Here is a 24,142-nt window from a genome sequence, read left to right as displayed (position 1 = left end):
AGAAGATCTGAAAATATCAGAATATGATAACTCCAGAATTCCAGGAGAATTTAAGGAAGTCCCAACATATCTGGAGGGAAACAGGTTGATTAATGTTAGAAACCTTTGCACTATTCATTCCCCAAGCTCTTTTGGGTAAATGACAGCATGTACAGAGCTGTGAAGACTTTGATTGAAGCGCCTCTTCAAAATACTTTGAGGCTTGAGTAAAGTAGGTCCCAGGCTTGCTCAAAAGCCCTACTAGACGGACTCTCACCTGGGGCACCCGGAAGAGAGAGGGTCTCATCAGAGCAACATTACTTTGCATATCTGTAGCACGTATTTCCAATGTCTTATGCAGATTTATTCCATTTTCAGGGCTGCTTATTTTTCTTGCAGAATAATAGCTGCATTATCATATCTGCTTCACACACTCCACTCAAAACATTATCAGATGTAAATTCCAGTCCACTTTCAAAGGGTGCAGAGCCCCCTGGTGGTCCATTAATGCCATTGCCAACTTCTATTTGCAAACAGGTTATGTTGTTCAAAAGTGGACTTTCCTAGGATAGTTTCTGCAGCTGCTAGAGAGAATGTCTGGCTCACCAGCCTCCCCCTGGGGGTGGATGGCATGGCTCTGTAAAGGGATTATTATACAGAATTGACTTGGCAGGAGATATGCCACCGAGGGAAAGCAGGTAAGTGTTTTTGCAATTTACTTTTGGTTTAGTTTTGTGGTGTGAAACTGAGTGCTGACCCTTCCTGTTACTGCCTAATAGCTACCCAATGATTCTTGGCCAGCAACTGGCAAGTTGTAATTGCAAATCTGCAACACTGGCTGAGAGCTGGCAATTAAAGACCCAGTATGTAGTTGCTTCATTTCTTTTGTGAAATTGGAAAGCTTGGGTGAAGGAAAGTCATCTGTAGGCAATGAGCCATGGTTCATTTAACCTGGTTCATACATAAGCCATTCACAGGTGCATTCATCATATTGGATTAAAGTAGAAACTGTTCTCTGCTACCACAGTGAATGGATTCAAATGGTTTCTAAACCAAAATCAGCAAACCAGATTATATCGGTATGAATCCAGCCTTTGTCTCTACCACTTTGAATCTAGATGTTTTGCTTACTTGCTTGTTAATTTATAAGCAGACCTCATCACCAGAGGAGTAGAAACTAAATACTTGCATTTGCTACCTTAAAAGTAGTGTATACCTTAAAAGCCTATTGTAAGGCTTTTTACAACTATTTACAGTTGATTAGTAGCTGCAGTCAGACAAAATGCTGACCACCTTCAGTTTTAACTTTGGTTTTCTAGAAGACAAAGTTGTGCAGAACCAATCCAGTTCATTCATTTAAGAATTGGTTTGTTACCTATTCATACTACAAGTAGTACTACAAAAGAGCCTTGGTAGTACAGGGGTTTAAGGCACCCTGTTATTAAGCTGGTTATTAAGACCAGCTGCCTGCAATTACTGCAGGGTTCGAATCTCTCCAAGGCTCAAGGTTGACTCAGCCTTCCATCCTTTCTAAGGTAGGTGAAATGAGGACCCAGTTTGTGGGGGCAATAAGCTGACTTTGTATAAAATATACAAAAGTATGAAGGGTATTGCTTAACGCATTGTAAACCGCCCTGAGTCTCCGGAGAAGGGCGGCATATAAATCAAATTAAAAAAAAAAAAGTAGTCTTCAACTTATGACCAAGATTGAGCCCAAAATGTATGCTGTTAAGTGAGAAATTTGTTATGTGAATTTGCCCCGTTTTATGACTTTTCTCACATTTGTTAAGTGAATCCCTGACTTTGCTTGTCAGGAGGTCACAAAAGGGGATCAAATAACTCTGTGACACTGCAACCGTCATAAATGTGAGTCGGTTGTCAAGCATCCAAATGCCAATCATGTGACCCTGGGGATGCTGCAATGGTCATAAGTGTGAAAAATGGTCATGGCACTTTTTCAGTGCTGTTGTAACTTTGAAATATTCTACTAATAACCAATATGCCATTACAATATTTTGACATGCTGTAGAAGGGATATCATAGTTACCAGAAATAAAGTTTTCACCTTATTTTTTTAGTAGCACTCAGATTTCATAGCATGTTATGTTCTAAACAGCTTTTTAAGGGAGGAGGAAAAAAATCCTCTTTAAAGAAGACTGCAGCAAAAGTGCAAACAACCCTCTGTTATGTATTTTGCATGACAACCTACAACTAAACAAAAGTTTAGTGTATTCAACTCCTTTTTCTAGATCCACGCCACACACTGAACTATAAACTGTGAAAAAACTGGGTTTGTCCAACATACACTAATTGGAAATGTTCAGTATGGGTTCAGTATGTCATATGAACACAGCTGAGGCTAAGCAAAATACTACAGAAAGTTATTTAAGGCCCAGGGTAGGTAGTGCAGAAAAATAAGATACTTGTAAACCTAAACAAGCATAAGTTTAGGATGCTAATGGCATATATACTCTCACTCTTAACATATACAGCCCATGAATTGCTAAACAAATCTAAACACAAATATAATCATAGTTCTTCATCAAACTGTGTGTTGAATATATTCCTACTATTATCTCGTAGAATAACTTCTTTGGAAGGGATAACACAAACCAAGCTACAACAAACATACACCCAGTATTTTAGAAAACCACATACTTAGCAATATATCAGCTATAGCAAGCTACTTACAGAATGAATAGAGCATTAAAAACTTGGGAAGTTTTATGTAAAACTCCTTTATATGCTCCACCTTTTAGCCGTTCTAAGATGAGGAGCCACACCCCAGGTGTTACAGGCCTGTAGCTTTAAATTCCCCCTCCGTAGAGTTGTATAACTTTACTTCCTCTTTTTACACAGAATCAGTAGCATGAATGAAACTGTCTACTTAAAATTTGCTTGGTTTACAAGTTAACCTCTTTGGCCCTATTATTGTCAGGATGAACCTCATTTGCTTGCTATTTCAGGCAGGTTTCTATGTGTTGAGTTGGGAAGCTCTGATATCCCAGGTGCTATTAAACTGCAATTCCCAGAAGCCTCAACCGGCGTAGCTAATGGGGGGGAAAGTCTGTGCAGTGTAGTTCAGCAGCATCTACCATCATCAGGTGTCCTGTGCTTCTGAAGAATGGTGGTAGTATGGTTGGAGGTAGTGGTTAAAGCATCAAGCAAGAATCTGGGAGTCCTTGAGTTTTGGGCACAAAGCCACCTGAGTGATCTTGTGCCAACCAATTTTTTCAGCCCTAGGAAGAAGGTAATGGCAAACTAGTTCTCTGAAAAACCTTTCAAGAAAACTATATGGAATTGTTCAGGCAGTCTCCAGATACTGAACACAATTGAAGGAAAGGGGGAAAAAAACACTAGCAGCTCTCTGATTATTAACAACTTTCACTATAGTTCATTCTGGCTGTGATGCTGAGAATTATAGCTCAACAGCAGCTGCAAGGTCAGGGGTTAGTAAAAAGCAAATATTCCATCATTTTTCACTTTCTTGGGTTTGCAGAAGGAGCACACAAAAACTTTATTTCTGGTAACTATGATACCCCTTCTATGTCAAAATATGGAAATGGCATATTAATATGTAGTGTTAATAGTACATTAATAATTAATAGTAGTATTAATAGTAATACTAATTTTACTGATCACTAATTACTAATTTTATTAATAATTAGTATTAATAGTAGAATATTAAGTATATGTCTAGGCACTTTCTTCCAGTAACATGAATGACAACTCGGTCCAGCAGGGGGCAGCAGGAGACAATTTATAATTGAGTCTTCAAGCTAGAGCAATTTTCCAATTAAAGTAAACCCAATAAAGCAAATCTTTCTTTTTATGCTTGGGAGAAAACTAAAAGAAACTAGTTCTGATCTTATAAATGAGGCTGAAATAGAAAAATGTGTTCCAATTCCAGAATTTAATGCTGACAACAAATTAATTTGTTTTGTCAGATGTGGGCAACCAACGGAAGCTTTGAATGTCAGCAGTAAAACTAGCTTGTTAGATTTCATCAGCACTTAAGAAAAGTGTATAATCATTTGAAGGGCTGCATGTAATGGATAGTCCATGTTGTTACATTGTCCATTTTGTCCATGATGCTACAAGAAGTCTTTGCCCTAATACACTTGTTTTTAAAAGTGCTGCAGGATTTTTGTTTTGTTAGTAAGGTTGCAAATGTCTGAAGATGCAACCAGGGGTGAAATCCAGTAGGTTTTGACAGGTTCAGTAGCGGAAATTTTGAGTAGTTCGGAGAACCGGCAAATGCCACCTCTGGCTGGCCCCAGAGTGTGGTGGAAATGGAGATTTTGTAATATCCTTTGACCAGGAGTGGGGAGGGAATGGGGATTTTGCAGTATCCTTCCCCTGGAGTGGGGTGAGAATGGAGATTTTGCAGTATCCTTCCCCTGCCACACCCATCAAGCCACGCCCACCAAGCCACACCCACAGAACCAGTAGAAAAAATTTTTGGATTTCACATTTGTCTGTGGAGATTTTCAGTCATCCAGATCATAGTTATCTCAAAGGTGTTTTTTTCAAAAGGCAACTGGATTTTCTTGGTTTTTCCTTGAAGACGTTTCATTTTTCATCCAAGAAGCTTCTTCAGTCCACCCAAAAACAAAGGCAAAACAAGTGAAAAAAATACGACTGCTTCTGTCCACTACTGGAGACTGCCACAATCCTCAATATGTTGTCACCCAAGTTCCATGTAATTAAAAGTGAAGGAGCTGGAATATAGCTGGTAGTTCTCCATTTGTATTGCTTTTCTCTACAACGTTCATAAACATAATGATATCTGAGCTATTTTGGTCTTATTTTACAATAGCTTTCTCTAATTCATGGGTGTCAAACTCACTGCGTCACATTTTTTTTTTAATTTGATTTATATGCCGCCCTTCTCCGGAGACTCAGGGCGGCTTACAATGCGTTAAGCAATAGCCTTCATTCTTTTGTATATTTTATACAAAGTCAGCTTATTGCCCCCACAAACTGGGTCCTCATTTCACCTACCTTAGAAAGGATGGAAGGCTGAGTCAACCTTGAGCCTTGGAGAGATTCGAACCAGCAGTAAATTGCAGGCAGCTGTGTTAATAACAGGGTGCGTAACCACTGTACTATCATTGCCGTCATGTGATGTTTTGCAACATTTCCCCCCTTTGCGGAGCTGGGGTGGGCGTGGCCTGTATATGACACATCCGGCCCGCAGGCCGCCAGTTTAACACTCTTGCTCTAATTAAATGCCTTCTGGACATTTTGGATTACAACTCCTAACATTCCATGTTGGCTAGAGATAGAGTCATGCTGATTAAATAAACCAGGACCATTTGCAAGGCTGAAGCTGCATTTTTGTAAAAAAAATATATGGCTTAATCCATAACATGGTTTAGTTGGTTTTGGCTTAGTGTTTTATCTGAGACCAAGAATTGTGCTCCATAACCAAAAGTTTATGCCCAAGCATGTTGTGTGAAGTCAGCCATAATGATGTCAAAGTTGTATATGAATATACAATGTGCAATGAATAAAACAAGTCAACATCTGGATTTTATACTTGCTAAGACCTCATTAACCACAGTTTGCTGGGTTTAAACAACCAAGGCAACTTCATACCATCCAAATAATGGCTTACCATAAATCAAGAGTTTGAACCTACTTCTGAAATTCTATTTTCAGAGTTTGACATCACTGAAACTTGGTTGAGACCAATGTCTTCAACGGGCAAAATATTGCCAATGAACCAGCTTGAAGACAATGAAACAATGGATTTTCACTCATTGGATCATCATGGTGGCCACTTATTAAATCAGGGGGGAAACAATGGGGCCTACCAAAGATATACACAGAATATCCTGGGTAATTGTTTCCCAGATGTATAAATATATGAAAATTTAAAAATGGAGAAGGAAGGAAATGGGGGAAAGGATGTGAAGCTCTACTTTGGCTGGCTTCAAAGTTCTGGCTTTTGAGGTAGATAACCCATACAGGAAACAGGACTGGTCTGGAGGATTAGAGACTTCTTCACTGTCCCTGGACTAGCAGTCAAAACAAATGATTCTTTCATGGCTCAGATTGACTGTTCATGGATTCAGGTAAGCATTCACAGTGGTGGAATTCAGCTGGTTCTCTCCGGATTGGGCGAACCGGTAACGGCGACTGCAGGAGGCTCCACGCACCCGCCCAGACATAATCCGCATATGCATACTGCACATGCGCAGAAGTGTGCATGCGGCAGACGAGGCACGTACACTCACATTTGCAAACCGATAGGGAAGGTAAGCGGAGTGAAATCCAGCAGGTTCTGGAGAACCGGTAGCGGAAATTTTGAGTAGTTCGGAGAACCGGCAAATACCAACTCTGGCTGGTCCCAGAGTGGGGTGGGAATGGGGATTTTGCAGTATCCTTCCCCTGCCATGCCCACCAAGCCACACCACGCCCACCAAGCCACGCCCACAGAACTGGTAGTAAAACAATTTGGATTTCATCGCTGAAGGTAAGTGAATCCCACTGCTGCAGGTAGTCCTCAATTTACAACCACAACTGAGCCCAAAATTTATGTTGCTAAGTGAGAAATTTGTTAAGTGAATTTTGCCCCATTTTACAGCTTTTCTTGCCACATTTTCTTAAGTGAATCACTGCAGCTGTTAAATTAGTAACACAGTTGTTAAGTGGTTTCCTCATTGACTTTGCTTGTCAAAAGAACACAAAAGGGGATCACATGACTCCGGAACTCTGCAACCGTCAAAAATATGAACCAGTTGTCAGACATCCAAATGTAAATCACATGACCACGGGGATGCTACAACGGTTGTAAGTGTGAAAAATAGTCATAAATCACTTTGATGTTGTAACTTCGAAAGGTCACTAAATGACCTGTTGTAAGTCAAGGACTACCTGTATTTCAGTGGTATTCATTGTAACTCATTTCTGGACTTCCTCTTAGAAATGCAGGTTATCTTTGAGGATGATGCTTTACTTTCCTTTGCAACAAGATGGTTGCCTATTATAGCACTAGCAATAGCACTTAGACTTATATACCACTTCACAGTGCTTTACAGCCCTCTCTAAGCAGTTTACAGAGTCAGCCTCTTGCCCTCAACAATCTGGGTCCTCATTTTACCACCCTCGGAAGGATGGAAGGCTGAGTCAACCTTGAGCCTGGTGAGATTCGATCTGCCAAATTACAGGCAGTCAGCAGAAGTAACTTTCAGTACTGCATTCTAACCACTGCATCACTATGGCTCATTATCCTTTAAAAAATAACAGATCTGAACAATAAAATAAAAGTAGGTAATGTCACACTGGGGATCCAGTGTCAATTCCAACCCAGTGTTGATTCCAACTGTTGGCACACCCAGTGTCTTTTCTCCTCTATTATTACCCAATCATAAGTGGACTTGGCGAAGAATGTATTTCGCACCTTCTGTACTTAGGAACATGTGTGTGCAAACTACTCTTTAAAGGAGAATATTTGTAGTTCAAATGAGTGGTCCGTGGTGCTTTCTGAGCTTGGTTGCTTTCTTGCAAAAAAGCAACCAAGCTCTGAGTGCACAAAGCTACTGACTTCAAGCTACTGTCAATGAAGTAGGATTGTTGGTTGGCCAGCAATGTACTGTTTGTTGAACAACAGGCAAGCTAATGTTCCAATGGCATGAACAAATGCAGACATTTGTGGGGATCTAAATCCATCTACTAATGATGAGAGATCAATTTAAAAAAACCTTCAAGATGCACTACATGAGTTGAATTTCTGCCAGACATATGGGTATTGAAGACAGCAGTGCTCTGCTAGAAAAAGAAAAGTAGCAATAACATTTCTTCTCTGAATCAGCAATTTGGGCTATTTTTTTGTGCATGTGTTTGATTTCAGGAAGGAAAGAACTCTTAAAAGAAGACAGATGCTTCTGGATTCTTGTTAAGCCATATCAAAGGCAATCTTGAAAAAAAATTCCCCTCTTTATTATCACTAAAGTAGAAAAAGAAGGAGAGCTGTAGCCTTAGGTTTCCGATTTCATCATCCAGGTTAAATCTCTAGGGTCTCCAGGTAGGAGTAGAAAAAGAAATCTGCATGGAATACTGGAATAATGCTACTTACTTGAATTAAGTCTCCCATCATACCTTGATATTGACCACGTTAACTAGAACCAGCAATGAACAAATAGCTCCTCATCTCTGCCTCATTTATATTCCTTCTCTCACAGAGATGCAACTGCTTTCAAGAATGTCCTCAATCATTTTTAACCCTCTTTTGAGGATGTCTATGGAGATTCTCAATCACCCAGGTCATGGTTGTCCCAAAGGTGCTTTTCCCAAAAGGCAACTGGACTTTGTTTTCTTTCCTTAGTAAATGTTTTGCCTCTCATCCAAGAAACTTCTTCAGTTCTGAACAACTGAAGAAGCTTCTTGGATGAGAAGCGAAACATTTTCAAAGAACAAAAACTCCAAGGAATTCCGGATGCCTTTTGGAAAAAGCTCCTTTGAGATTGTTTGAGGATGCCAATCCTATTTTGCTGTGCTTTATTCCAGGGAGATATTAAAGAGTGCGCATTTTGAAATACCTGAATCAATTTCATACTTGTCAAGCATCTAATCATGTAGTGGTTTACTGTTGACTACTAACAAAGGGCTTATACACTTCAGTGATTGATCCATCTTAAAACCTGGCAGGAACTCTGAATGCTCAGGAGAGGGCAGGGATAGGTTACAGGAAGACGTCTAAGAACTGCATAGTAACTAGCATGGGATTGGCGTAATATAAACAGTAAGCACTGAAAATTGAGGGAATTCAAAATACCGTAATACTTCTGCTCCTCCTACATCAATAGATCCACCTCTGGGATATCTATCTTGTTCAATTCTTCTAAAGCGACTGCAGTAGATCCCAACTGGAAACATGAAAAAGAGCTGAAGTGGGACTACCAGTTGCTGCTTCCCCCCCACTCCTTTGGAAGAGCCAAAGATGTTCAGAATAATGTGAAATCAGTGAGTATCATCTGAGAAATGAAACAGGCTTAGCCAAAAATTAGGAGGTGAGGCCACCACAGCAGAGATCTGGTTGAAAGGGGAAATAATGAAATAATTTGTATGTAGGGTGAGAAGAATTTGCCATTGACTAACATTTTTATCAAGGGCTGAAGGGCCTCAAACACACCAATTTAGTTTCCCAGCGATAAACAATCCCAAGCTTAAGTTTCATGAATGCAAACATGCACACAGGTCATGAATCAATCAGAAAGTGTGCAAAACTGGTTCTTCCAAGCTTCTTGGTAGATGACGGAAACAAAGTGGAGACTTGTTTTCTCCCTTTCACATGCGAGTGAAACAAGCCAAAAACAGCAATTGAAGAAGCGACCCACACTTGACTTCAACTCATTCTGGCTAAATGTTGACATACCTGTGGAGACATAGAATCGGGCAGCCAACAAAGGAAGGAGAAATCCAGCCTCCAAAGGCGTCATGCCAAAGCAGCAAAAGTCAACAGAAGCCTCCGCCACAAAGTGGGGAAGCACACTGTAGTTCTAGACGGAAGAGAAGGCTACTTCTTACAACAGGATACTTAGGTGAATTCAACAAGTGGAATCGGAGCCTTTTATTTATTCATTAAGGAGCAATAAAGACTAAATTTCCAGGAAGGGCCTATTACTTTCTATTCCAAAATCTGCACCTGAAGCTACAAAAGGGAAAAGAAGAACAGTTAATCCAGTCTCAATCTCTCCCCAGCCTTTATTTGCTTATTCTCATTTATATTCTGTTGTTTGGTTAAACATTGTTATTATTTAAGATTAATAAAAAGTAAGCCAGTTTGGGTAGTGGTTGGGTTTCTAGGTTTCAGCCTAGAAACCAGGAGACTGAGTTCTAGTTCTGTTTTAGGAATGAAGCCAGCGGGTGACCTTGGACCAGGCCTTCTCTCTCAGCTGTAGGAAGAAGGTAACTGCTGCTAAAATCTTGCCTAGGAAACTGCAGGGACTAATCCAGGCAGCTCTAGGAATCAACACTGATTCGAGGGCATTCACACATGCACCCAGATACACATTTGAACTAAAACTGAAAAACAAAACAAAAAGTGAAATGCAAAACATTCAACATATCATAAAGATGTCTTAAAAACTCCTTAGGGTAGCAACAGCAACAGCAGCAGCAACAAAAAACTGGCTACAGAGAAGAGGCTTGGCTATTTTCAGAAAATTAAAAAAAAGTCTACTCACTAGATAGTCAGAAGTGGCAAGGAAGTAGATACAGATGAGTGAGTGAAGGACATAAGTGAATCCTCTGCTTCTTTTCTCAACCCAACACAGAAAGTAGGCCGTGAGATGAAGATATCAGACTTCAGAATGCTGTGCAAAATAATGCTTTTGGCTTTAGAAGGACAGCAGCAGAACTTGACTTTTTAAGAAAGCCTTGGAAAGGCAGCTGTTATATATTAGGAGTCTCAATTCTGTGTTATGTTTGCATATGCATTTGTCTCTGGTTTATCTATCTATCTATCTATCTATCTATCTATCTATCTATCTATCTATCTATCTATCTATCTATCTATCTATCTATCTATCAACTATCTATCTATCTATCCCTTTCTCTATCATCTCTTTACCATCTCTTTGTTCCTGTTAAAAGAAAGGAATGTAAACTGTTCAAAGCCCCCCGGAAAGGAGTGGCATATAAAGTCTAATAAATAAATTTAAAAAGAAGCAAATTTATTTTTCTTCTGTCAGTTCCTCATAAGCTAGGGAGACAATCAGAGCAGTAACTTTTCTGTGCTTGTTAAGAAATCTGATTTAATCCTTTCTCTCCTGCATGATTTCTAGTTGGAAAAGCTCCTTCTTGGCTCCCTTCCCACTGTTAACAAAAGAAAAAGAAATTATGGGATAATTTTTCTGAGCAGAGACATGCATTTGGAGAGGACAGAACTTTTTGTGAAACAAATGCTAGAAAGGGAAGTAATTAAGCAATCCTCTCTACTGTCCCCTTTCCTCAGGTTATTTTTCCATCTAGGCAGGCAGGTTTGCCAAGCATGAGTGTTGGGACCTAGTAAATCAATTAGTAAAATTCCTAAGAGAAGGAACATTCTGAAGGATTGCCTTTGGAAAGACAAATAATGGCAAAGCCAGGTAATACCTCTTGGAAGGGCATTTCACGATTATGGGTCTATGTGAGAGAAGATTTGACTCCTTGAGGAAATTTATTTAGCTTAGGTGCGTCATCAGATCATGACACATTTTAGGGTATCCCATAAAGGAATGTTTATGCATATGTGGACTAGCCCTGATGCCATTTTGTGTGGGTGACACACCCTGGATGGTGTGAGGTCAACCATCCACTCTGGAAGGAGACACCCTTCTCAGCTGTTTCAATGGAGATAGGATCCTCAATGAACAAAATGGTATTTTTCCCCCTACTAGATACCTATCAGAAAGGGCAACTTGGAGAGATCCCTCTTGTCCTTGGAAAAAGAAGTAGATTAGATACTCGTCTTGCTTCTAATCATCTGAAAGTGTCTCCCAAACACTGAGTTGATGTATTATCCATTCATTCTTAAGGTGGCACATTTATAATGATGGGGGGGGGGAAAATTTCCATCTCTATCCTGCCACTGTGCAATTTATTTTATTTTTATTTTTATTTTATTTTGAATTTGTATACCGCCCTTCTCCCTGAAGACTCAGGGCGGTGAACAGCCAAGTAAAAACATCAAGTACAAATATTAAAATACAGTTAAAATATACATATATAAATTTGGCCCCATTAATTAAAAACAATAAACAAAACACTTAAAAACACTTAAAAAATTAGGCCAGCCCGGCTTGCTGGAAAAGGAAGGTTTTAAGGGCACGGCGGAAGGCACTGAGGTCTTGGATTCTCCTTATCTCTGGAGGCAATTGATTCCAGAGGGTAGGTGCCCCCACAGAGAAGGCCCTCCCCCTGGGGGTCACCAGCCTGCACTGTTTGGCTGATGGCACCCCGAGGAGGCCCTCTCTGTGGGAGCGCACAGGTCGATGGGAGGTCGTCGGTGGCAGCAGGCGGTCTCGAAGATAGCTAGGCCCTATGCCCCATGCCAATGGGAAGCAGTAATAACCTTGAGGAACAGGAGGAAGATCTACATCCAGGACCACAGTCAGAGGAAAGAAATGTGAATCCAAAGCAAAATTGTAACTTGGAGAAAGTGTTTCAATCTTGACCCTCCCTACTTTCATGAAAAATAAAGGAAGGGGGAGGAGCATACTCAGATCCACAAATTTCTGTTACTGTAATCTTGTAATAAAAGTTGTTTTAGCAGTCGTAACTTTGTCTTCCTAGTCTAAGGATTGTTATTCTGTGGCATCACCTCAAAGGATTGTCATTCTGTGGCATCTGATCTGAGTCACTGTTGACTAGTGCACCACTTACTGCATTGGTTTCCGCTTCGGACTCTCCAGTTGTCTCCTATCAATTGTCACCAGCCCAGAAAGTCCAAAGCAGCAGAAATGGGTGATTCTCATTTCCACCTTCTTCCTGTCTCCTTTGTCTACACTACTTGGGCATTTCCCAAGTTAAAATAATGTTTAAAAAGGGAAGAAGCAGGCCCAGGTAGAAAGGGGGAAGACACGGTCATGACTGAAACTAGCTTGGAGCTGTGGATCATGTACAACCAGCAAACTGAAACTGAGGAGTTCTTGGGCAAAGAGATTCTTACAAGTAGTCCTCGTTTAATGACTGTCTTCTACTTTTTGCAATTATGATGATTTGTGATCAATCCTCACATTTATGATCTTTACAGGTCCATAAAGCAGAGGAAAGCTGAAGTAAGATCATAAGCATTGTTGTGGGGACTGCTTCCTTAATGACCAAATTGTCAGTTCCAATGGTGGTCATTGAATGAGGACTATCTATACTTCAAGAACTGATGGATTGAAATTGAAAATAAGAGGAAAAGCATTATCCTCATTATTTTCGTGGACACTGTAGTGTGGAAAGGTGCAAGGCAACTCCTTCCTCCTTCACAGATAAAAGAGGGGAGGTGTGTTATCTTCTCCTCACTTACTGGAAGCCTAGGGAGAAATGGGTGTCAAAAGCAAAAAGGATAGAAAGAAAAATTGAATATGGAAGGAAACAAAATGTGGGGAGGGGCATTGCTGAGAAAAGCTGGCCAACGAGCAGAGAAGCAGGTCCATCTAGCCCAGGTGTGTCAAACTCGATTTCATTGAGGGACGCATCAGGGTTGTGTTTGACCTGGGGTGTGTGGCCAGGGTGGGCGTGGCCAGCTCGACAGCACTCCTGTCAGGGGCACCTGTGGTGGTCCAAGCCCTTTTTGGCTGCCACAGCCTCCTGCAGTGGCAGAGGGCTGCAGGAGGCTCTGGCAGCTGAAAACAGAGCTTGGGAGCCCATTTTCACTGGCAGAAGCACCGTGGGCCAGTCCCTCGCTGTTTCCAGGGTGGCCCCACAGGCCAGATCTAGGTGGGCCTTGAGTTTGACACCTGATCTAGCCTAACGTTCCCCAAGAACATCAGACTTGTTAGGATCCCCTTACTTTATCTTCAAACTAAAGTGTGATAAAGCATAACAGATGTTAAATATTGACTGAGTCTATCAAGGAAGCTGGAGTAAGGGGAAGATTCTATTTTAAGATCAGGAGAGCCAATAATACCTTCATGATTCATGAGCTAGGGTGAAGGCAAGGGTGCTGTCATGGGGACAAGGGAATTGGTGCTGTCGCAGGAAAAGTGTGCTGGGGTCAAATGTAAGTAGACACCAAGCTTAGTATCCTTTTCTAAAAGCCTTGCACTTGTGGTCCAAGTCAGCTGTTGATCTCTGAAACTCCTTACTCCTTGTACAGGCTCTAAGTCCTCTTTTCCTGCAAGGCATCAATGGTTATTTATTAATCAGTCACAGCTGACTGTGTCCTAGGTGGGCTGCACATCTCCACCTCCACGTCCTGCTTTCTTCCATTTCCAATTGGCCAGCAAAGGTTCAGATCATGCCGATGCTTTCCTGAACTGACCACAAGCAGGATTTATCACTTTGTGAAGGAAGCTGTGGCTCTCTAAATGATGCCAAATCTTGATTCATAGCAGCTCCAGCCAGCATGGCCAATAATGATGGATGCTGAGAGTTGTTCAAGAACATCTGAAAGGTCAAAGTAGCCCCATCTCTGTCTCTATGTGCGTAATAAGACTCTCCCATAGATGCCAACTATGCATTGACTAGAAACGAGATGGGTGGGCTAATAAGGACATCAGCAGATGGAGGGCAAAGCTTTCCATATATATTTCAGAAAGCTTCTTCCTGGGATGGTCCTCATGTGTTCCAAGGACCGAAACTATGGCTTTAGTAGAGCCACTACTGGCTCCCACTTGAGATATTCAGGTCTCAGACTGTTTAAAAACCCTTAAACTGTCTGGGACCGGAACACCTCCTTCAAGATGAATGAGGATGGAATTGCAAACTATCCCCTGAACTGGATCCAAACACCAATGGACTCCATATGAGACCTGTGCTTATTGAAACACTTTAACAAGACTCTTGAGGTCATCCACACCTAGAAGTCAGCATTTTCTGCCAGTGGAAGATTCTGAACTGTTGCTTAAAGTCAGCACTATTCAGACAATAGAAAAAGCCACAAGCAATAATGATGTTCTTTTTCTATCCTAAATAGGGCAAGAAGAACCTGGCACAGACCATTTAGAAAGGATATGGGGGGAAATTGAATTGTATAAGAGGGACCAGGAGAACTTCAGGCCAAAATGATGCTATCCTTCTACATTCCAAATATGGCAGCTGGATCTTGGGAGCATAAGCAAGATTACCCGGATAAACTTTAGAGATAACATTCTTGGTGTAAGCATGGAGACAGAAAGCTGTCTTGATATTTTCAGCGTACATGCTGCCTCTGTGTTTTACAGAAAGAATGAGGTGAAGAAATTTTTTGTGTATTCCAACACTCTCATGGAGTAACCAAACCTCACACTAAGAATGTAAGCTTACAGTGACATTCAAATCTGTCAAGCTCCAGCTTTTTTTTTAAAAAAAAAAAAAGACAATTTTTTCCCAGTCTGCCTGGCTTTTTTACAGTTGTTCCATTTTTGCTTCTCCCTCCCCATCTGTTATCAGCTGGATTTCTGAAAAAAAATGAAAGATTAGCTTCAGTTTTCTTTGATGTGCATGGTTAAAGTGGCAACTAGAATAATTCATTCTGATTATTCATCTTTTTTGTGGAAGCCAGGGAAATCTATTATTTCAGGCAGATGTTCTCAGTGGCAGTGGTTGAATTAAAGACATGATGTTTTAATGAGCAGATTCGTTAAACCAGCAGCATCTTTTTTTCCCCCAGTTCTGCAGAAGCCTGGAAAAAGAAGTGCTTGCTTTAACAAATAGCAAGGAAGCAACATGCCCCTACAAAGTCTTATCACTTTCTTCTAGACCATTTTCAAAGTGTACACAACTCTCCTCTTTGGGCTTGCAAGATACTTCTGCTCATTTGTAAAAGATAAATTTGAGTTAAAGAAATCTTGAGATGAGCCCAATCATTTTTTTGGAGGGAGAAGGCTTCCAAAGCAGACCACTGATGACAAAATGTGCACATTATGGCAATCCAAAACTCTTAATAGCTAATCTAATTGGAGAAGCACCATGATAATACAATCACAATGTCTAGTCTAACTTTGCAGTCCCAAAGATATATTGCCATCCAAGCTCAATGTTAAGTAGTTGTCCATCTGCATGTAGCAAATTAAAGAAGTCTAACCTGGAAGCTACAGAATATGGACAATTGAGGTCAAGCTTAACTGCTTCAGGTCTCAGGGATCAGCCGAGAATTTTAGGTACCAAAATATACCCAAGAACTTAACTTGGCATGTTTTGTGAATGAAGATACTAGCTTATTTATCTCACTAAAACACACTGAGAATTGCTAGTTTTACCCCTTAGTACAGTGTTTCTCAACCTTGGAAGCTTGAAGATGGGTGGACTTCAACTCCCAGAATCCCCCAGCCAGCGCTGGAGATTTTATTTATTTATTTATTTATTTATTTAATTTGTATACCGCCCTTCTCCCAGAAGGGACTCAGGGCGGTGAACAGCCAAAATTAAAAAACATACAAATGCAAAAGTTAAGATAATTAAAAGAATTAAATCATTGGCTACCCAAATTTAAAACCCCAATTCCATAAAATTTAAAATCCCAATTAAAGACCATTTAGGCTAGGCCGGCTTGATGAAATAAAAACGTCTTCAGGGCTTTACGGAAGGTCCGGAGGTCCGGGATCAATCGTATTCCAGGAGGTAGCTCATTCCACAGGGCGGGTGCCCCCACAGAGAAGGCTCGCCCCCTGGGGGCCGCCAGCCGACATTGCCTGACCGACGGCACCCCGAGGAGGTCCTCTCTGTGAGAGCGTATTGGCCGGTGGGAGGTTATCGGTAGCAGCAGGCGGTCTCGCAAATACCCTGGCCCTAAGCCATGGAGCGCTTTAAAGATGAGAACCAACACCTTAAAGCGCACCCGGAAGACCACCGGGAGCCAATGCAGCTCGCGCAGGAGAGGTGTTACGTGGGAGCGCCACGTCGCTCCCATAATCACCCGCGCGGCCGCATTCTGCACCAGAATGCCTGACATGCTTTTCTTCAAACAGTTTGATCCTGACCACCATCCCATCCTCCTTTTTTCCATCTTTCACTTCCTCCTGTGCCTTTATTGTTGCTGCTGCTGCTGTTGCTTGAGTACTGTTACATTTATGGAGACAGGTGGTTTATCTTCGGTGGTAATTCTTTTTGGCAGAACCTGATCATGGTTGACTTCATGACCTTCTCCAATCTCCTCTCCCAATCCCCTTCTCCCAATCTTTTTCTTCAGGGAGGGAAAAAAAAGGAGATAACTGAAAAGTATCTCAGCCTTTTATTACACCAGTAGGAAATGCTTGATGATGTGTGTCATGAGGTTCACATATTGATTATGTGATTATTTTAATGGGTTTTAATATATGTTTAAATTATGTATTTATACATTTTTGTATTTTATGTATGCATATTTATGTATTTTATGTTTTATTGGGTTTGTTTTTATTTGTTGTGAGCCGCCCTGAGTCCTACGGAGATAGGGCGGCATACAAATTATATTAAATAAAATGAATAAATAAATAAAATAAATATGTGTCACTTGTAGCTCATATGAACAGGGGACAAACTTTGCATACCTGCCATTCAGTGCTGGGCATTTCCAGGTAATGCCCTTTAAGTGTCTTTGGAATGCTATTTTCAACTACTGTAGACCAGACATTTATAGGGGGCTAATATTATAATACAGTGTCTAAACCAAGCAATGTACTGTATTGATAGAGTACTTGTCTTAAAAGATATGTTACATTTGCTAAAGGTACAGCAGGTGATTTTGAATCTAGAGAAAATAGTTTGAGAATTAGTAGAGAATCAAAGTTGGCTGCTCAAATTCTCAATTCAGTACCTGCCCTTCATCTGAACCCTCAAGAAATCTTGCAATGAAGTGATACACAATATGTAAGATTGGCCTAGATGGATAGACCTGGAAGAAGACCCCACTTTGTAGGTAGAATTCACATACCATGCATGCTATGTGAGTTTTGTTAACCATGGTTTGTTGGATAGGTCACATTTGCTAGAAATAGTCACTTGATGGCCATTGTGTCATGAAATGAAATGCTACGCATAACTAATCTTACCACAATTATACTTTTAATAAAACTTGAACTGGGGAAATGGACAATTTTTAATAAAATCCATCATCGACCTTGAATAGAGCAGAGATGTACATTTAAGAAGGAAATGCAAAACTGATACAATTTGTGCACACTTGAATTCCCTTTATAAACATCCTTGCTGGGACCCAAACCATATGAAAAACACTTGAAAGGGCAAATTTTGCTCAGTGAGGAGGAGAGAGGATGAAAGGTTGTCAGAAAGCTGCCTTCAGATGCAGAACATGGAGCAGATTTATACTGCATTAGGTCAGGCAGGTCGCTCCTGGCTGGGGATGATGGGATTCTGTAGCTGAAGAAGATAGGAAAGAACATTTACCAGATCACACTCCACCATCAAGCCCAATCTATTTTATTTTTTTAGATTTTACTTTTAGTCTCTAAGCAGGAAAAGCCAAGGAAGAAAAACATAGAAGCTTCTGCAGACAAAAAGGCCACCCTTTGTTAAGATCACATTAAGCGTTTAGCTTTAGTTTAGCATGTCTGAATTCAGCCACAACAAATCATGGCTTATCAGACAAACCATGGTTCAGTAAATCACAATTTAATGTAATGTGCAAATCTAGTCAATATGGGCAGTGTAAATTCTTATTATGCAAGCCATTTTTTTTTAAAAAAGGCTTATTTGAAAATCCATTTTATCCTTGTTTTAGCTAACTGAATGCCTCCAGGAATTAGTTTGAAATGTTACATATTTGACTTCTGAATGATTTAATTAAGAATTAGGCTGCCTCTGGTGCAGACCTTTTCATTTTGGTTGTCCCACTCTTTTCAGATCTTTTAGACAAAGGTAGATCCTTAAGTATCCAAAACAGTAGCCAAAATATGCCCTTAAATAAATTAGTTTCAGGGGTGGAGCACCACATTTTGCAAAAAAAGAAAAGAAAAGAAATATTTAAAGGTTATATTAAAGTCAATGAATATCTTTTGAAAAATTGCAGCCTGGGTTGAGAATGTTTAATAGCAGTGTCGGTACTGATCAAGGAGAAGTAAAATAACATCTCTTTTATGTATTTTATGTACGGAGGCTGGCTTAATACCATAATAAGGATTATACAAAACATCTATCATGAAGGACATATTTGCATTTATTCCAACTCCACAACTGAAATAGGTAAATCATATTTTACTTCACTGTGCAGCCTGGTTTGAAACTTGCTGACTTCTCCACTGAAATTTCCAGGACTGTAGCAAAGCTTTGCTCAATTGCAATTGCAGTTAGTAGATTCCAGGTTTGCTGTTAAGAGTGCCAACCTTCTATATCCTTTCTCTTTATTTTTATTCTATTTTTATAGAGGGTTGCTAGAATCTCATCACTACTCTTTCTGTAAACAGCTTATTCTTCTAGACTGTTGTATTGGGTCTTTGGCTGTAAATTCATCAAGCAAGTAAAGGGATAAGCAATGACAGTGGGATGCTAATTGAATGCTAGGGATGACAGATCAGAAAAATCAAAGGAAAGCTAGAAAGGATTAGAGTATCCTGAAAGAGGGCATATAGCTGGCTAGAAGACTGAATACGGGAACACCCAGACTGCAACAGGTTAAGGCAACTTCAGCCACCACCTTCTTCTGCACATAAAATAAAAGCAGGCAGACACACATTTTATCTTCCACTCAATAACCAACATTTGCCCATCCAGAAAAAGGGGCAAAATGCAAGGAGTCTGTTGGCTACTAGACTGGGCTAAGTAGCAGCTGCCTTTGAGAAACATCATAGTAGCTTACTGTGAACAGAAGTTGCCAGAAAAACTTGGATTTTCTTCTTCCCAATCTGGTTTGGCAGTGAAGGAACATGGAAAAGCAACCAAGGCTGACAGCTGTGGTAGGTCACTTCTCCATCTCCCCACAGTGGGGTGGAGGAACAGCACAACTACTTATCTGAATCTAAGGCACCGATGTGGCAAGCTATTCTTCCTTCCAGAAAACTACAGATCCCAAACATCCCTGTGGGACACTCTGTTATGAATCAGTCTTCCCCAACCTGCTACCTCCAAAGCTGCTAGGTTGCTGAGAATTTCACAAGCTGCATGATCCTGTCTCTGGAGAAGGCTGTTCACCCAAATTAATGGGGGTGGGGAGTGTTTCCTAGAAGGGGATATGAGAAAGGTAAACGTTGATGGCACACTGCCTTCTATATCCCAGGTTATTGGAGGTTTTGCCTTTGGAAAGAAAAAGGGACGTTGGGAGTCCAGTGCATGAATTGTGTACTAAGACTTGACCCTTTCGTCTATCTTGACATTTGTCACTTGGTAAGAGGATTACAGCTGGTAGTAATAAAATAAATATAAATAAAATATATTCCTCCCTTCCTCTTCTGATAAGGTTTTCCTTTCAAGATTCAGTCTGTTAAATGAATGGATTGTTTTTAAAGGGCAGGGTCGCTGGCAATGCAGCCCAATAGTAACAACAAGAACTTTACATACATCTGGAAGGTAGCAGCTGGAGAAGGCTGAGGTATGACAACCTTCATGTCTGCTGCCACCTGCCTCCCCCAACCCATTCCAGCCTTCCCCCAACTTGTAGGAGAAGAGAAGGCAGAGCTGGGGATCGGAGTTAAGTGCTTCATCAGCTTAGTCATTACATTCCCACAAATACTCTAAGTCCAAGCCCTCTTGAATTCCATTGACCCTTATCTGGTGCCAATTTAGAACTGAAGTTTAATTGACTAGATTCTTGTGTATAGGCGTGAGCAATATAGCTTCTGAATTGCAACTCCTGATCCTTTGCGCCTGGCACAACTCTCCCTTTTGCCAACCTTCATGTCTACTGTCATCTGCCTCCCTCAACTCACTCCAGTTGTTCCCCCACCTCTCCCTTACCCTTCTGCTCTCACGGTCCATCAAAATGATCACCACCCAAGTGGAGCCGAATTGATCTTTCTATTGGATACGGTGCTTAGCAGGTTAAGCCAAACTCCAGCACTTAAATCAAAAACAAATGTCAATGCCACACATAAGAAAAGACAAGTGTGTCTTCCTTTAACATTCCCCACACATCAGAAATACTGCCTGACAAGAGCAATCTTCAAGCTAGAGCAATGTGATGCCCCTGTTTTACAGCTAGGATATTTGAATTCTGAATTGTTGGGATATTTTTCCTGCAGAAGCCAGAAAGAGGAATGGCCATTTCTGGAGATGGGCTTCTTAACCTCTCAGCATTTCACCTGGAAAGGAGAAACTAAAAAATGAGCTCCTGCTCAGTGTCTGAAAGCTATCAGTCCATTTCTGAAAAGGAAATCAAATAAGAATTTGCAGCTGCAACAGAGACACAGTAACAAAAGCTACCATATAGTGGGTTAGATTATCTGTCTAAGCCAGCATCATCGGCACTGACTGACTGCTAATGGTCAAAAGGAAAGATTTCCTAGTGTTGTCATAACTCTGATATAAAAATAAAACAAAAACCTGACTGCGTAGCAGCAAAGAGTTGGGGTTTGGCATCTCTTTTCAGCTTCTAGTAGGCATCTGGAATTCTGCAGCCCAGTTCTGATAACCTCAGGATGTCCTATTCCCTGTCCCTTGATTCTGGCTCCAGCATACAAGGTATGTTTTGCACCAGCTCTGTTCACAGTCCAGTAACTGAAATAGCTACCACAGGATTCATTGGTCATTACTACAGTAGTTGCAAATCCTCTTCTGAACACACTTATTAGAGAGCAAGACTCAGTGAAAATAGTTAAGATTTTGCTTCCAAAGCAAACAAGTAAAGGATTCTGACAGGAAATATTTTCACAACCCTTCCAGTTTCTTTGTAGCACATTAGAGGAGAAGAAATGTAGACCCTTCCAGAAAACAATTTTGGACTCTTCCTGTCCCCCTCCCCAGATGCCATTCACTCTCTAGTCAGATCTCTTTCTATCCCCACTACCATTCCCAACACCTACTCTTCCAGCTGTGGACACAAAGTGATCTGGGTGCCTTGGAGCTGGGTTTCCCCCAGGGGACGCTGGGTGCAACTATGCCCATTGCTGGGCAGATACACATGCTTTGTTTCCTCAGTCCTGTTACTGGAGCCACTGCTAGTGCTACCAGTGGCCAAGTCCTCCTCTTCTTCCTCCTCCTCCTCTTCCTCGTCTCTGGAAACTGTAGCAATGGATTTGCTCTCCCCGGAGCTGAAGGCACAAAAGCATCTCTGCAGGTCCTTGGAAAAAGCATGAAGCTGGGAATCAGATCTCCTTGGGCAACACAAGAGTTTTTTGAAGGCACACCTGAAGTCAGGACTGCGGCAGTAGATGATGGGGTTGAAAGCTGAGTTGACATAGCCCAGCCAGTTGAAGAAGCGAAAAAGCGGGTCAGGGACGAAGGATCTTGCAAAGACCTTGATGATGTTGGCCACAAAAAAGGGCAGCCAACAGAGAGTGAAGACACCAATGATGATGCCCAAAGTCTTCAGGGCTTTGTGTTCTTTGATGGCAATCAGAAGACGGGAGGGCCTCCTACGGCGGAAGCCTTTGGATGTATCCTGAAGGAACCTCCCCTTGTCCTTTTCAATGACATGAAGTTGCCTGGTAGCGATGGCAAAGACCCGGGCATAGACAAAAATCATGACCAACAGAGGCACGTAGAAAGAGATGATAGAAGACAAGATGGCATAGGGCATGTTGGTGACAAAGTCACAGCATAGAGGATCCTTGTAACAGCGCAGGGCTTCCACATCCGCCCCATCCCGCCACCAGTGGTTCATGATGGGCAAGAAGGAGATGAAGGCAGCCACGGCCCACACCAGGCAGACCACTCCCCGTGCTCGGCTCTTGGTCATCAGCATCTCATACTTCAGCGGGGCCGTGATAGCCAAGTATCGGTCCACTGCGATGACACACAGGGTCTCGATGCTGGCCGTCACACACAGCACGTCCAGCGAGGTCCACAGCTCACAGACGGTAGTGCCATACAGCCAGTGGCCGCTCAGAACCAGGGTAGCCCCCGGAGGCACCACCAAAAGTCCCATGACGAGGTCAGCGCAGGCTAGAGAAGTGATGAAGATGTTGGTCATGGTCTGCAGGCGGGGGGTCTTAGCAATGGCCACCACCACCAGCAGGTTGCCGGCCACCGTCACCAGCACGGCCAGGCTGAGGGCTGCTCCGAGCGCCCCCTGCCGGCTGAGGCTGCTTTCCGCCCCAGAGCAATTGGTGCCGTTGCCCCCCAAGGCCGCTTGCTCTGCCGCCCCCGGCCACGTCCCGTTGGGGGGCCACGGGGGAGCCATGGCAGGGAGGACAGGCTGGAACCCGGCTTGCCGCCCTCCGGACGCCGGGAGTCCGCCAAAGCAGCTCTCCGCGGGACTCTCCAGGCGCACGGGACCCCCGGCCGCCGCTTAAGGCTCCGCAGCCCAGCCCCTGCTCGGGGGAAGACTGAAGGCGCCTCGGAGGGGCAGCACCGCCCTTCCCTCGGTGGGCACTGCTCAGAGGAGGAGTTCTTAAAGGCGCAGGACCCAGAGGCGGGACGCGGGCGTTGGTCTCCGGCTCTCCGGGGCCTCTGTCCTCCCCTCCAAGCCGCTCGCCCTACCGCCTTGCCGGAGCTTTCGACTTGCTTCGTGCAAAGCCTCGTTCATCCTCGGCGAAAACTGAGCCGTCTCGCCGGACCCTCCCCATCTGCAGAACTCTTCTGCCTCCCACTTCCCTTGGCATGAAAGGTCGAGGGAGCAATTCAAGCTGGAAGAAGGGCCAATGGCCGAATTAAATGAAGCCTCGCTTTAGCCTCCCCGGGCCACCTGAAGCCCCGCGCCGTCCAAAGCAATGAGATTGGCGGTGGTCGTCCCTTTCTTCAACCAGTCCTCGGTTCCTAGGCTCCCTGACACCTTTCCAAGGTCGGGGGTGGAGGAAGAGCGGCAGCGTTCACGCAGCCTTTGTTGCAACCGAGGTCCGCCGCTCCGCAAAAACTTCTTCCCGAGCCCTGAAACTTCGTTTCGATACTTAGGGCTCCCTTCGGCGCCCACTTATCGCTAGGCCAGCCTTCTAGGACAGCTCCCCTCAAGGGCCAGGCGGGCTGGGGGGTGAAGGTGGAAGGGTTGCAGCTTGGCCGCCCCCGCGGGCTCTCCTCCGCTCCCTTTTGGCGTGGTAGCACAACACCTACAGGGTCGGCTGTGGGGAGCATGGCATTGACCGAGGAGGGGGGGGGAGTTTCCGTACCAGGGCCAGCTACCGTTTGCCCTTCAGGGTTCTCGTAAAGCGGGAAATTCGGTTGCATTTGAGGTGTAAATAGGTCATCCCCGCAGAACTTCCGACTTCAAGCCCACCGGCTTCCCCAGCTCAAGTTACCGCACTAGGGGAAACGTCTGGCCGGCTAAGCGTCACCTCTAATTCCGCGCAATCGCTCCCGTTCTGCTCCCCCCAGATCAATTGTCTTTTTTTGTCTCTCTCCCCCTCCCCACCCTCTGATAAGATCCGAAGTTTCAGTGCGTGGGAAGATTCCACCCAAACTGCAGCGAGCTCCCACCGTGGTCACCTGTCCGTGATCAAGCGAAGACGGAACTGGGGGT

At 42.8% G+C, this 24,142-nt stretch overlaps 1 protein-coding gene across 2 annotated transcripts; it reads right to left on the bottom strand.

Annotated features, from left to right (window-relative positions):
* Positions 1 to 17,621: 17,621 nt before the first annotated feature.
* ADRB3 (adrenoceptor beta 3) lies at positions 17,622 to 23,152 on the bottom strand. 2 transcript variants are annotated; one of them, XM_034436874.3, is made up of 2 exons: positions 21,552 to 23,152; positions 17,622 to 17,958 (listed from the first exon to the last, which is right to left on the bottom strand). In XM_034436874.3, the coding sequence occupies exons 1-2, from the start codon at positions 22,868 to 22,870 to the stop codon at positions 17,691 to 17,693; spliced, it is 1,587 nt and encodes a 528-aa protein (XP_034292765.2). In that variant the 5' UTR covers positions 22,871 to 23,152; the 3' UTR covers positions 17,622 to 17,690. The 2 variants fall into 2 exon arrangements, with proteins under 2 accessions (XP_034292765.2, XP_087732156.1); XM_087876030.1 differs by lacking the exon at positions 17,622 to 17,958 and having other exon boundaries at positions 18,609 to 23,152.
* Positions 23,153 to 24,142: the final 990 nt, after the last annotated feature.

Source organism: Pantherophis guttatus, chromosome 9 (assembly GCF_059756535.1).
Source record: "Pantherophis guttatus breed Tessera chromosome 9, ASM5975653v1, whole genome shotgun sequence".
Lineage (NCBI taxonomy): Eukaryota > Metazoa > Chordata > Lepidosauria > Squamata > Colubridae > Pantherophis > Pantherophis guttatus.
This window is presented reverse-complemented; position numbering and strand designations above follow the sequence as displayed.

Coding starts and splice junctions, on each gene's coding strand:
- ADRB3 (XM_034436874.3), bottom strand. CDS start 22,870: ATGGCTCCCCCGTGGCCCCCCAACGGGACGTGGCCGGGGGCGGCAGAG. Junction 17,959..21,551: donor TTGTGTCCACAGCTGGAAGA/GTAGGTGTTGGG, acceptor TATCTTCTTCAG/CTACAGAATCCCATCATCCC.